General features: G+C 49.4%; 1 protein-coding gene across 1 annotated transcript in view; it reads right to left on the bottom strand.

Moving 5' to 3' along the window:
- KIF26B (kinesin family member 26B) overlaps nt 1–16,157 on the bottom strand; it is a 417,933-nt gene that overhangs the window by 212,356 nt on the left and 189,420 nt on the right. The window contains exon 4 of the mRNA XM_047703850.1: nt 3,897–4,063. Within this exon, the coding sequence (XP_047559806.1) occupies nt 3,897–4,063 (167 nt within the window). The remainder of the gene's footprint in view (nt 1–3,896; nt 4,064–16,157) is intronic.

The following is a 16,157-nucleotide window of genomic DNA, read 5'->3' as shown; positions in this document are numbered from 1 at the left end:
CAACTTTTGCCCAGAAGATACCAAACCCAGGGCAGATGTACTGTTAACCAATAGCCACGCATTGTGTAAAGGTCAGAAACTTCAAGAAGAGAATCGGGAAGTACAAGACAACCCTGTTCCTGGAGCATCCGAGGGGGAGGGAGAGCGTGAGGGAGGGAGAAGTGCTAATGCATGGAACGGACCCCGCGGCGAGCCAAGGGACATGCACCAAAGGGTTTGAAACATGGAGTGATCTGAGGTGCTCAGACCCATGCAAACAGATTTTAGAGCCACTTACAGTCACACTCACCACACGCTACTCCACCACCTCCCGTTCCTGTGGGAATCGCGCACAGAAGATCCCTTCATTCCTGAAACCAACAGGACAGCTAACCAGCCAGGTGACTCGCTGTGCCAGCCTGATTACTATGACCATTACTATGTTTAGTGTCATGCTATTGATCCCCCACCAACTCCCCAAAAAAGTGCTGTTCCAAAATTAAAAGCAAAGGCAGTCTACCCCGATGCTGTTATTTAAAGAAATAGATTCAGACAAGGCAGGCATCAAAGATTGCCCGCTTGGGACTTTGTCGCTTTCTGGAGGAGTTCTTCTCAGACTACATGCAGTGAAGAATCACTTTTTCTTTAATTTCGAATGACCTCCAAAATACAAGCTCCACTTCTGTATTCCTAGATCCAGAAGCCATAAAATTCCTGTCCACTGGCTTCCAGAAGTTTCTAGAAGCTTCCTCTCCACCTCTACGCCTGTGCTAGACCAGGAATGGTGTGTGGCCCCACGGCCCCACAGACCACACTTGGAGAAGCTCCGGCCATGAAGGTACCGTGGCTTACGTGGAACTGGAATTCTTCATCTTTTTAGACATTGCATCTGAAACACAGTCAAGTCCATCCCACCTTTCCCCATAGAAAGCCAACATTTACACAGAAAGGCTGATGTTGCCAAGAAAAGGGGCTGTCCACAACCCTCGCCAAACTGGGTTTCTGTTCTACTTGTTTCCTCAAACAAACAGTAGCGCCCACTTGTTCCTAGTGTTGTTTCCTAAGCGGTGACCATCAGTTCCTGATTACGGTGAAGAAATCATTAATGCGTCTAATTGTGCCCACTTCACACTGAGGGCACCAAGGGCTCACGGATGTGGGTGAGGGTCCCCACTCTGCCACTTCCTAGCTGTGCACCCTTGGGTCCCTGACTTAACCTCTGGACATTTCTTTATCCGGACAACGGGGAAACAATAGGTTCCACCTGCCATGGCTCATCCGAGGACAAAGGGAGAGTTTGCCCATTGGGAGATCAGCACAGTGAGTGACACTTACTGACTGTCCCAGAAACCTCAGCCATGCTGGCCACAAAGGTGGCAAATGGCACCTCTCCCCCATAAAATGATGAAATGATGTCCGGCACAGCTTCCTGAGAGCTGGCCACCTCGGGTCACTTAGAGCTGCAAGGAGGTTCCAGAACCTTGCAGACCCAGCTCTGCGACCCGGTCTCGCACAAGGAGTTGAGAAGCGGTGAGCACAGGTGTGAGGCACAGGAGCAAACCCCGCCCCCAGATTCCCGGGTAGAAAGACCTTCCCGAGCTTCCACAGGAAACCATAACCTCTAGAGCGTTTCCGGTTTGGGCACCAGCAACGGATGCAGATTTCGACCCTACCCAAGGCCACCTGTCCCATCGCCTTCCGTAGCTTTCCTTGATCCCAAGCAGAAAACCCCTGCCCCGGCATTCCGAGACTGCCTGACAGCACAGCTGGGGCTGGTTTGGGCCCCTCCCCCGCAACCCACATCAAATGCCCGTTGGCTCTGGGCTCGGCCCACGGTCTCCATTCTGACCCGGGCGTGCAAGTAAGTCTCAGGCCAGGCCGCCTTTGCCCGTCATTTGTCCTTCCCTTCCCTGGTGTGTGCTGGCTCATTTGGAAATGCTCCTCGGATTAACTGAAAGTCGGCTTCAGGCCCACGTAAGTCTGGCACATGGGCCTTCCCAGCTAACCCCTGACCTCCTCCTACTTCCAGTCCTGCTTCTGGGGTTTTCTGAGGGTAGCTGATCCAGAAAAGTCTCTGGGTGGAGTCTGCGCTGAGGCTTCTCATGTTCAAGGTGCTTCCGGTCAGGAAGGTGTCCTGGAGGGCAACCTCCATCTGGGCAGTGAAGGTTCTTGGCAGCACCAAGGACAGCGGTCCCCCAGTGTAAGCTTGATCTCCCTCAGTGACGGGGACCTCACTCTCTCTAGGGGTTGTCTGAGCTGTGTGCTAATTCTCCTGCATCCTGAGCTGGGAGAGCTGAGCTGGAGGGAGTCCGAGCTGGGCCCCATCACCAGGTTTTATCCGACCTTCGCCTACATACTTTGGTGTTTCTTAGAACGAACCAAATTCTTCGTTCACATGATGGCCCAAGAGACAGCTGAGGGCCGTCTTCTCTGGACTAAACCTGCCATGATGTGGCTTCCTCCTTCCTCACCACCGGCCTAAGTCCTGGGATCTTCTGTGCTTGCGGCATTTCCCATATTCTGTTCCACCTCCTTATTCCCTCCCTGAATGGCGTGGACACAGCCTCTCAGCTGGTTCTACCCACGGTTTCAGGCATCCCGTGGTGGGCTTGGAGCATCTGTCCCGTGGATACGGGCACAACCTCAGTTCCTGTTACTTCCCATACACCCAAGTAGGCGCAACTTTTCACAGGACAATAAACGTGGCACCAAGACACAATGAGAACCTCACACCCAGTTTCCCGACGGGCCCCCATGCCGTCTTTACTGGGGATGTTATTAACCTAGGACACTGGCTTCTGTCCTCCCTCTGACCAGATCCTTCCCTATTCGGAGCCCGTCCTCACATGCTGTGCTTTGGATGGTACCGCTCACGAGGCTAACCAGAGAAACCACGCAATATTCCTTCCTCCTGACATATTATCGGTCTGTATCGAATCGCCCTTTGTACAAGACTTTATCATTTACCCTTGTCCGTCTTAATGTTCAAAGCAACCCGTAGGAGGAGGGGCTGTCCTCGGTGTACAGACGAGGACACTACAGCAGACCTCAGGGCGCCTCCGATCTCGGACCTGGTGCCATTGATTCTGAATCCTGCATATCCAGGGACATGCAAATCTTAGGCAGAAAAAGTTTTCTAAAGTTAAGTTCCAAGGATCAAATAAAGAATGAGTCATAGAGGGGGGGAAAAAAAAAGCTGAGGAATCTGGTTTCTATTTCTGACTTTGCTATAAATTAACTCAAAGTTTAACTTTCTTGGTCCTCAGGCTGGTCCTTCATAAAACAAGGAGACCGAATTAGACGATCCCGAAAGTGCCTTCTGGTCAGCTGTCCTTTGTCTCCTGCCCTGTCTCGGCAGCACTGCTAAAATTAGGCATAAAACATTGTCGAAATACCTTTCATTTGGGTTTCTTGTCTTATTAAAGGCCCTGAGATTCGCTGGAGGGTATAGGGTAACTATCCTGCTCATCTGTCCAGAACAGGGACAAAAAAAAAAAAAAAAAGGCTGCCATCTCTTTCCTAGTTCATCATCAAAGCCATTCATTTGCTGTGCTAAGAACATCAGTCTGGAAACATCAGCCGGGGGGCCGGGCCCCACCAAAGCCCTCACCCCAGGGGGACATCGTGAAAGCCACATATTCTTAGAGCCATGGTCCTCCACCCGCGACACACGTGCCGGTGTCTGGAGACCTTCGCGGTCATTGCAAGTGCGACAGGTGCAGTGGGAGTCCAGCGCGGGGAGGCCAAGGATGCTGCTGAGTGTCTGGACCGTCGCCCACAGCGGCGGCGTCTGGACCCAGCGGCGGCAGTCTGAGGTTGTGGAACCCCCTCCTAAAGTGGGAAGTCCAAGACGGTCCCCAGCTCTCGCTAGTGTTTTAGCAAAGCTGGAGAAGTGAGGCTCTGGACGCTTCTCTTACCTGGCGAAGAAGGAAGCGGCCACTGAGGGGCCTGTGGAAGTCTCGCTGGCCGCGCAGGAGCCCTGGGAGGCCGGGGCGCCGCAGGCCGAGGGCTTGTCCGTGTTGGAGCGATTCAACGCCGCCTCGGTCAGCCCCTCCCGGCCCGTCTCCGTCATCAGCTGGGAGATCTGACAAGGAAAACGGACACGGGGCTCATTACCTGTGGCTCACTGCCCTTCCCGCACCGCCGATGGCATCCCTCTGTCGGGGGGGTGGGGACCCCAGCATAGGTGGGGGCGGTGGCCCCGGGGGCGGGTGGGGAACGGGGACCAGGGACATGCTACATGCACGCTGGGGCTGCTTTGGGCTTCTCAGAACATATTTTGCAGGATTTTAGCCTGGACACCTCCTTATTTTCATTAGAAATAATGGGATAAAATTACCCCCCAACACGGTGAGTTTCAATTATGCCCGTGTCCCCTGTCCATTTGGAGCGGAAAGTGTGAGCCATTATCCATAGTCTGCGGCCCAAGACCGGAGCAGAAGCATCGACCACGCCTGCTTTCTTACCGGGACTGGCCCCAAACGCTGACAGACGAGAGGGGCAAAGGTACCATTTATTAAAGGAGAAGCAAACCGGCTAATGGAAAATGTGAGGGACTCAAACACGATCATTGTTGTTTGCTGTAAGCCGTCAGCAAATGTGATGCAGAGAAACTTGTAGAAATAATATAGCCACCGTGGTTTGCCAAGTGGTTTCTGGAAGGATTTAGATCATTTCAGCAGACTTGATGTTCCTACTCCTTCATTAAGATACACAGCTTCCGTTTTGTTGCAATGATCGCCTTCACGACGGTGGCACCAGTGCATGGGGGCTGGGTCCGTTTTATCTAAACCCACGTGATGTGTGAGGAAGAAGCACGCTTCTGGGCAAAATGAGAATCTCATGTAGAAATACGCTTTCGGAAAAGTGGTAATTCCATGACCATATAATAATGATGCAGGCAAAGCCTAAGTGTGCTATTGGGAAAGCCTGTTGGTTTAAAACTTTAGTCCACTTACAAAAGGGAAAATGTTAGTTTAACAAAAAGAAGAGGGAGAGGGGATTGGAGAGGAGGAAGAACAAAAGTAAGTAAGTAAGAAAGAAAGAAAGAAAGAAAGAAAGAAAGAAAGAAAGAAAAGAAGGGGAGGGAGGGAGGGAAGGAAAGGGAAAAGGAAAAGGAAAGGAAGGGAAGGGAAAGGAAGATAGGAGGGAGGGAGGGAAGAAGAAGGAAAGAAAGAAAAAGAAAGAAAGAAGAAAGAAACTTTAGTTTAAAAAAGAGTCTGCAGGCAGCTCAAACGTTTTAAATGCTGAATGGAAAATGTTCCTAATTGCCTACAAAATACAAGCGCAATAAAGCAAAGATCAGGAACAGTTTCCACTTTGTAACTGAGCAGGCCAGCGGGCCAGTGAAAGAGTCCCATTTGCTAACCTTTGAACATAAAAACATTTGTACTTTTCATTATTAGCTGCATAGCCGTTACTCTGAGCCCCATTGACTTGAAACTTTGCTTAAATTCATGCCCTTACTTGGAAAGCTTTGGCATTTTCAGCTGAAATTATGCCAACACATACTTTCTTACTCTCATTCATTCAACGCGTTGTAAGGAAACCTGACCCACATAAGCGAGCCCCGGGAGGAAGAGGCAGAGAAAGGAGCCCATGGCCTGGGGAACATTCCGTGCACTCAGCAAGAGCTGCTACCCAGGCAGGGGGCCTGCATCCCCTCCCCTCCCACTTCCTCTGCTGTGTGTGGGGTGAGGGCTCCCCTCCACCGGCTGCCACTCTCCCAGAGGGATGAAGAAGAGGAGGAGATTGTTCACACCTATGTCACCACTAAGCACTAAGCAGCAATTATGAAGCCCCCCGCCCCCGTGCTCCAGGACATCAGCTCCACCAATGGCCACAAACACACCCACTGTCACAGGACCATCATTTTTTCATCAAGTAGCTACAATCTACCATACATAAACTGGTTTAATTATTTGTTTTTGAATATTTTATCTATTATTTATTTGAAAGAGAAAGAGAGCGAGCGTGCACAGGAGCAGGGGGAGTGGCAGAGGGAGAGGGAGATGCAGACTCCCCGCTGAGCAGGGGGCCCCACGCGGGACTCGATCTCAGGACCCCGGGATCATGCCCTGAGCTGAAGGCAGACGTTTCACCGACTGAGCCACCCAGGTGCCTCCGTAAACTGGTTTTGGCACACAGAGACATCTGAAGAGAGTCAGTACAGTACAGGGGATGAACCCATTACATGATTCGTCACCACAGATGACCGTGGGCTCATGAACGTGGCTGTTGTCTGATCTTCTGTCTGTGGCATTTCCTGTTCATTTCTGTATTTTTCATCTGAAGTTTGGAAGAGCGGGAATGGGATTCTGTCTCAGTATGTCTGCACGGTCCTTGCAAGCCCACAGAGAAAACCCTGGGATGTGTGTGTGGCGGGGGGAATGGTGAGAGGTACAGGTTTATAGGTGGTTCCAGGTTCCTGAGTCTAGCCCAGGAAGACCATAAGTATCCTGCGGGCTCATGGCTTTCTAGGAAGTCGCTCAGCAAAAGGACTTCAATGCCCTGACCTCCTTCAAGAGCGCTAGTGGCGATCTTTGCCAAACAAGATCGGATCTCCTACTTTAAAACAAAAAAAGTGAGGACTTGTGGACATGGGACACTCAATTCCCAAACCTATAAGTAGAAGGATTCAATAATCGATTGTTCTTAGAAATCAGAAACACAGAAGATCTTAGAGCTAGAAAGCCCTGCCAAGATCAGCCTCTTCAAAACCCCATTTTGTAAATAAGGACCCAGGATCACATTCGCCCAGGCTCATGTGAGGTTGAGAACAGGCCCCCGACTCTCAGGCCAGTGCTGGCCCCTCCCTTGCTTCTACACCCCTTCTTCCCACCCCCGTCTAATTAAAAACAATTTTTAAACAGATAGAAAAAAAAAATAAAACACATAGGGGTAGATCCAGGACCATAATCAACAACTGTTAACGTTTGACTTATCTTAGAAAATATTCTTATTTATTTATATATGTTTTGAGAGCAAGAACGCACACATGAGTTGGGGAAGGACCCGAGGGAGAAAGGGAATCTCAAGCAGGTTCCAAGCTCGGTATGGAGCCCCAAGTAGGACTTGATCCCAGAACCCTTGAGATTATGACCTGAGCCGAAATTGGAAGTCAGATGCTTAACCGACTGAGCCACCCAGGCAACCCGAGAAAACATTTTTTTAAAAGAAATCAAGCCCTATATAAAACCGCAATTGCCCAGGTCCCTAGTCACAAGGTCCTTCCTCCCAGCTCTTCCATTCTCAGACACAGGATGATAATTTGGGAGGGAGACAGCCCACGCCTTCCATCATAACCAGTCCCTTCTAAGAGCCCAGCTGAGCTCACCTGGTTTCTTTTCAGCATTCTCTCATTTTTGTTCTGCTTGTTCCACAATGGGAAGAGGGCATCCCTGCAGATGTCTGCTACTGTAGGCCACCAGCAAATTCATGTTTTCGTTTGTATTTACACCAGTATCCTCTCCAGAGATCACATACAAACTTTCAGAAATAACATACAAATTGCTACAGTGATTGCCAATTTATCTCCCCCCTCAATCCCTGCACTTCAGGCTTCTGGACTTCCTTAAGCTCCTCAAACATACACACTTCCCTCCCATCACAGGGCCTTTGCACGTGCCTTCACTATCTGGCATGCTTCTACTTTTCATCCAGATCCAAGCTTAAGCATTACTTACTCGGAGAAGCCTCCTTCCAAACTGCTTCTAGCCTCCCATAGATGTTGTAACAGGAATGCAATCTTTACTTTCATTGTCTTTTTTTTTTTTCTTTCAGTGTCTTTACTTTGGTTCTGATTAGGCATTTAATGATATGCTGTTGTTTCTCAAAACCCGGGGACGGCGTGTTGAGGGCTGGTGTGCCCCACCACTGGATCCATGGAAATCAACACAGCTCTGCCACACGGAGATGTTTAAACCATGTTTGTGGGATAAATCAGAGCTGTTCTTATTTTCTGCTTTTTCTCTATGTTTATCTAATTAAATCTTTTTCTTAAGGCCGTGAAGTAAGAAGACTTAGTCCTTGTTACAATTTCCTTGTTTCCGCATTCCCACCCTTCCTATAACTCCCCCCAAGGGCTCCCTGTAATCTGCTGTAGGAGAAAATGCCCGAGACAGCGAGGTACCTGGAACTTTAACTTTACCACATAATTCGGAATCAGGAGCCTCATTTTTTTTTTTAAAGATTTTATTTATTTATTTATTTATTTATTTATTTATTTATTTATTTATTTATTTATATTTATTTATTTGACAGAGAGATCACAAGTAGATGGAGAGGCAGGCAGCGGCTTAACCCACTGAGCCACCCAGGCGCCCCAGGAGCCTCATTTTTAAAGGACTACATGGTTCACCTCTGCTTCACAGGTTGCTCAGAGGGAACTTTTCTCGGACAAACTTGATAAACAATGTTTCTGTGAAAAGTCAGATTCCAAACCTGCAGCTCTGCATCTGACACGTCTGAAAAACTTAAAGTTTCGCCAGAAAGGATTCATCACCAGGGTTATGTGTATCCATCACTGCCACCATCCCCATCTAGGAGCAGCGGATGGAATGCTCGCTGAGGGTCCTAATTGCGAACTTTCAGGGGGAGAGTAGGTTTTCAGCACACGATCTTGTTCTGCTTAGTACCTTTTTTTTTTTTAAGGTTTTAAAAAAATATTTATTTATTTATTTGAGAGAGAGAGAGAGTGAGCCAGTGAGCAGGGAGAGGAGAAGAGGAAGACCAGCGGACTCCCCACGGAGCGCAGAGCCCGACTCAGGGCTCGATCTCATGACCCTGAGATCTCGACCTGAGCTGAAACCAAGAGTCGGATGCTTCACTGACTGAGCCACCCAGCGGCCCCTGTTCAGTTTAGTTCTGATTAAAACCTGCTTTAGGCTCCAACTCAGGCACGTGGGACCTGAGGTAAGCACTAAAGGAATAGTATCTGTTACTTTGAAAACAGCACATCGCGTCCTGCGGGCGGTGGTCAGGCAAACACCAGGCGGCCATCAAAGGAATCAGGTTGCAGGGGGAGGGTGCATGTGTGCATTTGCACACGCGTGCGCTTGCACATGTGGGCTCTGTCCTTGTGGGAGAATCCCACGTGTCATTCCCAGGCGCGTGCTGACACTCTTCACACATCTCCTGGGTAAAGCTCCTCTCTATATCTTAAGCTCAGGCAAGATCCGTGTCTGTCGACCACAGTGAAACTTGTGCCCCGCTCCCTCAGTAGGAGAAACTCCCCACTTGTCCCTTAAGAAAGAGCAGATCTTACATGTGGTCATGATCTTGACCACAGAATCAAGACAAAGGACATTGAGCTCTCCCAAACCAAGGTCGGGTCCACAGTGCAAACTGCGATTTCTAAGCATTGACCTTTCACTCCCCTACAGACCGGAATGGCTGAGAGCTTCCAGAGGGCGCCAGGACGGGGGGTTCATCTTAAATGGCATTACTGACCCAGAAAGCCACCTCCACTGAGTCTGCCAAGGCAGCGGGGAACACGCACAGTATCCAGTTCCTGCACGGACACATCCATGGACGGCAAACCCGTCCATGCCTTCCTTACATTTAATGACATCACGACCCCCAAATCCCAGAAAATAACACCTAACAGCACTTTCTCTTAGGCGACTGCTCTCTCCCTGTTTGGGGACATCTCTTGGATGATTATTTACGGCTCACACAGTCGCTTGATGTTTTCATACTTTTGCAAACAGTGGGTGCTCAATAAATATTTTTGATCCACATTAACGGAAACCAACTACAATTGCCTGGAAAGCCGGGCTGCAAACAGGGCTGCGGGAAGCCCCGGCCTGGAGGGAAACATCTGATTTCTGTATACTCGCCCGAGTAAAACGCCATCCTCCCTTATCTTGCTTCCTGCCTGTCGAGTCACAAGCGCTCGGCTAACCTTTCCCTAAAGCAGGGCTGGCTCCACACTGGGGTGCTTCTGGTCCCGTCCTAGGCTCACTGTTCACTTACAAAAATTTAAATATGCTTTATTATGTATTCACACGAATGTATAACATGTTAACTATTTAAATTTAAATAGTTAATTTTCTTACGGCTCTAGGCGTGCTGTCCCCAAAGCACAGGCTCTTGCCACCAAACCTGAAGCTTATCCCCAGCTCGCACGGACACAAATCACCGCTGAGACTCTGGTGCCGGCCTGGAGACAGACAGATAAGCTCCTCCTTGCACTGTGCACTGACCCCCCAACGCCTCGGCCAGCAGCGAGGGGCCACGATGGGATTCTTATGTCCCAAGGCTGGACGTTTGATCACCTTTATTATCTTAGCTTGCTTTGGCTATAAATTTTATTAGCGGCCATAAAATGATCCATCCACAGCATGTGACTCAGTGACCTCTCGCAAGGGAGCATTCCACTCGCTGGGGCTGCCCAGGGCCTAGGAGGTTCCGCTCGCCTTCTCTTCACCCTCGATTTACAGCCTCGCCTCCAACCAGGGTCCTGCCAATGGGAAAGGCTGTCGCGTTGCACGATTTCACCATCAGGGCTGAAATCTGGCCCCTGAGCCCCTGCCCACTGCTTTCTTACGCTCGGGGAGGCAAAACGGTAAAGCAGGAAAAGACGGGGTTGCGAGGTGAAGCCAAGGGTCAGTTGCGTTTGTGTCTTGGGAGTCTTCCCAGAGATTTCTTAGCCCCAAGATGTGTGGCTCAAGGCACCGCTCGGCTATCCCTTGGAAGAATGTCTTAGGACAAATGTTCTGTAAATTCTTGCCATCCAGCTCAGAGGATTTCTACGGCTTCATTTTACTTCCCCTTGCAGAGATGCTGGCTCAGAGTGACGTTAATGCTCAGTACCAGACTGCGTTTTGTGGATGTGGTCTTGGGGACATATTCGAGGACATACGATGATGCACAGAGCCCAGCCTGGGAGAACTCCGAAAAGGCAAGGGCAGGCCCCCCTCATCGACCATCAGCAAACGAGTCGCATTTTTGGAGCATCTTCCAGGGGCCGGATTCTATTCCAAGAACTTTCTATACGTGTTGCCGTGTCCACTTGTGACAACAACCCTACAAAGTGGGCACAATGATTACCAAATAATAGCTTCAGCTCTGTCACGTGGAAAAGCCCTGGGACAGATTAATGCCCCTGGGCTTGGTTTTTAGCCTTGAGTTTTTCTTGCTCCCGACAAAGTACATCTCCTCTGGCTGCCCATTTGAGAAATGGGGTCACGGGCACGAGACTCAATAAAGAAGGTCGTCTGGATAATTTCTCAATATGCACAAAGTGCTCGTTCCAGCCAGTGTTCTGTGATTTTTAATGAGCAACTTGAAATAAAATCACATGGTCTGAATCTTGGTGAAACTGACTTCACTGTCAATTTGCAAGAGGAAAACACCACCCTAAGGAATCCAACCCCGGCATCAGGGTCGAGCCAAAGGCTCCTCCTAGGTCAGCTCCCAAGATCCGAGAGGACTAACCCCTCTTGCCCTGTATGGAATCACCCAGGGGCTGCACTTCCTCTGGAGAAGGCTATCTTTGCTTCCCACCCCCAAATTCTCAACCACCAGGCAGTCCCCAAGGAAGTGTGCCCTGGGCAGTCTTCCCCCACCATGAATGATCAGTGATCGGGGCCACCCCTCTCCATATGCTTCCCCCACAACCTGTCCTTTTGACAACTGCCTGACCCCAGTCTCTCTGCACAACCAGAGGCAAGCTCAGGGCAGACTGGGTTTGGTCCACCCCACTATTTCCCGCAGCCCAGCGTCTCAATACGGGCAACATTGGACAAATACATTCATTGATACATTCACTAAATACAAACAAATAAAAACGAACTTCATTTAGTGGGGTTGGGATTGGCTGGAGTTTGTTTTTTTTAAGAGATAAAGGTTCTTTTCACCTGATTTTTAAAACCACGAATAGATTACATAGAACTTTCTGCAATAAAACAGCTATTTCAGTACAGACTTGAGTCAAGATAGTGACGAGACAAATGACTGGGGAGGGTTGGGGGTGGACAAGGAACAAAGAGACAAAGGGACCGAGACAAGGAAAAAGGGAAATAGGAGAAAAGGGACAAACACTAGAAAAGCTGAAAGAAATACACATACATGAGAAGATGACAAAAGGAGAGGAAACCAGCCATTGTCTCAGCCAGCTTGGGTATAAGCATGTGCTGGCCACTGCTGGGGGGCTGGATGGAATTCTCTGGAATGTTAGGCCAGTGGTCCTAGGACAGGCCGAAGCCCCACTGGCCTGCTTGGGTTCTTCCTGGTACCCGAGAGCAGTTCCAGAACCCTGAGGTGCTGGAAGGTAAAATGCAGGAACTGAGAAACACACAGATCCACGTCAAAAAAAAAAAAAAAAAAAAAAAAAATCGAGCCATTCTCTTTCCCTTTTCCATTAGAAAATAAAACAATAGTTCTGACCTTTGAAGAAGAGAGCTTGGAAGTTTTGAGTGTCTGAACACTTGCTTTACGTAATTTTGCATGGTGACATGGACTTTTAGTTAGGCTTTCAAGGGGAACCACAGTGAGATTATGAGACTGGACAAGAGGTTTACCTGGAAAGGATTCAGCTCAGGTCATGGCCTTTTCCATGCATTTTCCCCACTGTGTTTTGTCTGGAGAGCCCGCCACCATGCATCTTTCAGAAGCAGCCCATTCTCACTTCAATTTTGCCTAACACTTGGAAAGCTTTCAAGAAACTCAACCATGCATTATGGCCTGGAATTCAAAATGTGGCTTCCTTGTAGGCGCTGTGACTTCCTCATAGTTTCCTTGTGCTCTTGTGAGAATGAGTCAAGAGGGGCCTGTAGACAATACTTGCCTGTATGTGACCCCAGAAAGGTCTGCACAAAGCAACCTTGCATTCTGGACAAAACTGAGGGGACAAGCGCACGTATCACACACGGACACACGTGCGCACGCACGCACCACTCAGGACGCTAGGGAGGGCAGAAGTGAGAGCCTGTGCAAGGCAGGGGTGAGGTCTGCAGCTGCTAGACCCCTCCTGCCAGGAGCCACGAGCAAATGGAGGTGTTCAGGGCTCACATCAGCCAAGAGAGAGGCTCTTCCTTGTTTGGAGCCCCTTCCAGGAAGCTAGCCGGCCGCACTGGGGCTGGCTTTAGGTTGGGGGATGGATTCTGCTCTGCCCTGGCCAGCTCAGAACCACTGCCACGGAGGAGAGATGCCCAGACCAGAGACAGGCTGGACCACTGAAGGGCCAGTGCCAGGCAAAGGATGTATCATGCAGCAGGCCCTCAGGAAACGCGGCACTGTGAAGGTCAAAGGCGAATTCTGGGCCTGGGTGGGTGAATGGCAACATGACGGACTTTGGGCAAGTCACTCCCCCTCTCTTAGCCCTAATCTCCCTACTAGAGGAAATCAGAAGATCGTGCCCGGAATGAAATGACATGGTGCAGCCGGTTGCTCTGTGGGTCTACGGCCACAATTAAATAGAAAGCAGGGACATTCAGAAATACTCATTTCGTCTTGAAAGTGCGTTCCTAATTTAATATCCGTATGGCCTTGACCCTTGACGCAAAAACATATAAGCACATCCGTGACGACAACAAGCACAACAAATATTGCCCACCATGTCTCCAGGGGCCCACAGGGGACAAGGAACTGATCTGTGTAAGGGTCCGCTGCTCCTTCTAAAGCCATGCACGGGCTTCCACGTTCCGAACCGACCCAACCTCTTCGGCTTACCCACTGCAGAAATGCCAAAGCCTGCACCATCCAAATGGTAATTTTCCAAAAAAAATTAAAACGGAGCTGGAAAAGTCCTCAGATCCACCCAAGGCCAACGCTCATGTGTAAACGGGAAGAGACTCTAGGCCGGAGTGGGCAAGCAAGTTGTCCAAAGCCCACATGTCGTGTGCAGTTAATATCTGTACTCATTTGTGCCTATCGGAACAGTAGGATGACAGCACTGGCAAATGCCTGAAAATCCCCTAAATACAGAAAGACAGAGAAAGAGATAGTCGGTCTCTGTGGTTTGGGACTAAGCCAGGGGCTTGGTTCTGGCCCACGGGCTGGCTATGGGACCTTACCAAAATCAATTAAACACTCTACAGCATTGCCTCTAAAATCAGAGATTTTCCATAAAGCACATTAAATAAAAACACTCTTAAGGGTCCTTCTCCTCAAATAACAATGGGCTGAAGATGCAAAACCAGTACTTGAAAGCCTCTCATTGAAAACTGGGGGAGTGGGAACCTTTTCTGGGCTCGCCTCCAAGAACCCCATGAAGAGCTCTGGAGTCGGCCCTCTGCTCATTCCCTTCGAGGGTTAGGGTCACTGACTGTACAAAGCTGGTAAGTTAAACTTCCATATCTGTCCTCCAGGTCCAGAATTCAGAGAAGAGCGTGGTAGGGTTGCTTACTGGAAATCTTTAGATTATGTGTTTTTTTTTCTGCCTTTCCTTTTTTTTTATTAGTTTCAGAGGTAGAGCGTAGTGAGTCACCAGTTCCCTATAACACTCAGCGCCATCCATCCTGTGACCTCCTTAATGCCCAACACCCTGTCATCCCTTCCCCCACCCATCTCCCCTCCAGCAACCCTCACTCAGTTTCCTAGAGTTCAGTGTCTCCTCGGGTTTGCATTATGGATCCTAATCAGGCCTCATCGCGTCACCAGACTCATGACAGACTTTGCACCTGGCAAGTTTCCAAATCGGTTCACCCAGCGGATTTGGATTAAGATACGCTTATTTACGTATGCATGCGTTCATTGTGTGTTTCATGGTAAAGCTGCTATAGAGCAGGCTTTAGAAGTTCGGTAACCTCCGGACAGTCCTTGGCTCTTCCCTAACCCCAAGTCCTCAAATTGCAGGATATTTACAACTCCCGGGCCTTCCCGGTCGTTAACACCGAACTCCAAAATTCATTTCACTGTTGTCAGATTTCTTCAAGTTCCTATCATTTTCTCGGCACCCCCCTTGCTTTTAACGTAATCAGCAGAGAGACAAAGATGTTCCATGTGGGCTGACACCAGAGAATCGTACAATCTCATCAGGTCCTCACTAAAGAAATATTCTAGCTCTTTCCGCCGCGGCTGGAACATTCCATCCAGTGTCCTCGTTTCCTCACTTGGCGCTTCTGCTCAAATTTCCCCTCTGTTCAATTAAGACGTCGGTTTTCTCTTCCACGGTCCATGCTATGGCTTTTCCCAAAGCTCGGCTGTACTTTCCACTTGTTGTAGCTCCATAATATGGGTCAGGCCCGGTCAGTACCAACTAACTTACTGTGAGCATATCTCGCTAGATTCCCCGAGCTACCAGACCAGAGCCAGCAAGATTGGCAGGACCTCGGCATCTCAGGGATCCCAGCCAGCGTGCTTTAGTGCAAAGAGTCGGCCCTGAGAGTTCATCTCTTTCATATCTGCCCTTTTGTTACAAACCTTGAGTCCCTGGAGCTTGCTATTTAAAACAGAACCGTTCTTTGGGGATTCTTGTCTTTCATACACACTTGAAAAGCTATTCATCCCATCCTGAGTTAAAAGACTCGAAACTGTATTAACAAATCAGCCTCACCACAATTCTCCCCAAATCGAGTTATTCTCTTAACAACCTCTGGAGGGAAAGGAGTACCATCCGCCTCTCCTCCGACTCCATTCGTCGTCTTTCCTGGACTCCCCAGACCATGACCCCACCCTTCACACAAAGTAACTTGAAGTCTGCAGACCTTCCGCGTGGAGGGCCATCAGACACGCAGACCTGGCGTTTTGGGGCCAGAGTGTGGGATCCGACAGCCTGTCTCAGAAAGGACCTAGGGGCCCACGGCTCTAATTTCCAATATTAATGGAGAGTCCTTGGAAATTGCAGTAACCCTTGTCTGCATGGACGGCAACATGTCTGTTCTAGAAGGTCTTTTCCACGAAGGTAGGACATCAGTCTTGGCTTTGGAGTTACTTCACTGCTCTGAGGAACCCTCCTTGCGAGAGCAGGGAAACCCTGCTGCGTGACTTCCTACGGGGCTAACCAGCAGCACGTTCCTAAAACATCAGCAAGAGCAAACCGTCATGTCTGCATTTTACAGTTAGCCTAAGATTTAGTGGACTGTGTCTTCCCGGAGCCTGAGATGAGATCAAGGTCAACACACAGTTGAGTATACGTGTGCATGCCCATACACACACACACATACACACACACACGTGTGCACACACACACACCCTGCTCGAATGGTATCTTTGAGAAAGAATGCCAAGAAACA

The sequence above is a fragment of the Lutra lutra genome, chromosome 15 (genome assembly GCF_902655055.1).
Source record: "Lutra lutra chromosome 15, mLutLut1.2, whole genome shotgun sequence".
NCBI classification, from domain to species: Eukaryota; Metazoa; Chordata; class Mammalia; order Carnivora; family Mustelidae; genus Lutra; species Lutra lutra.
Note: the sequence above shows the minus strand (reverse complement) of the source record. Positions and strands in the feature narration are given on the sequence as shown.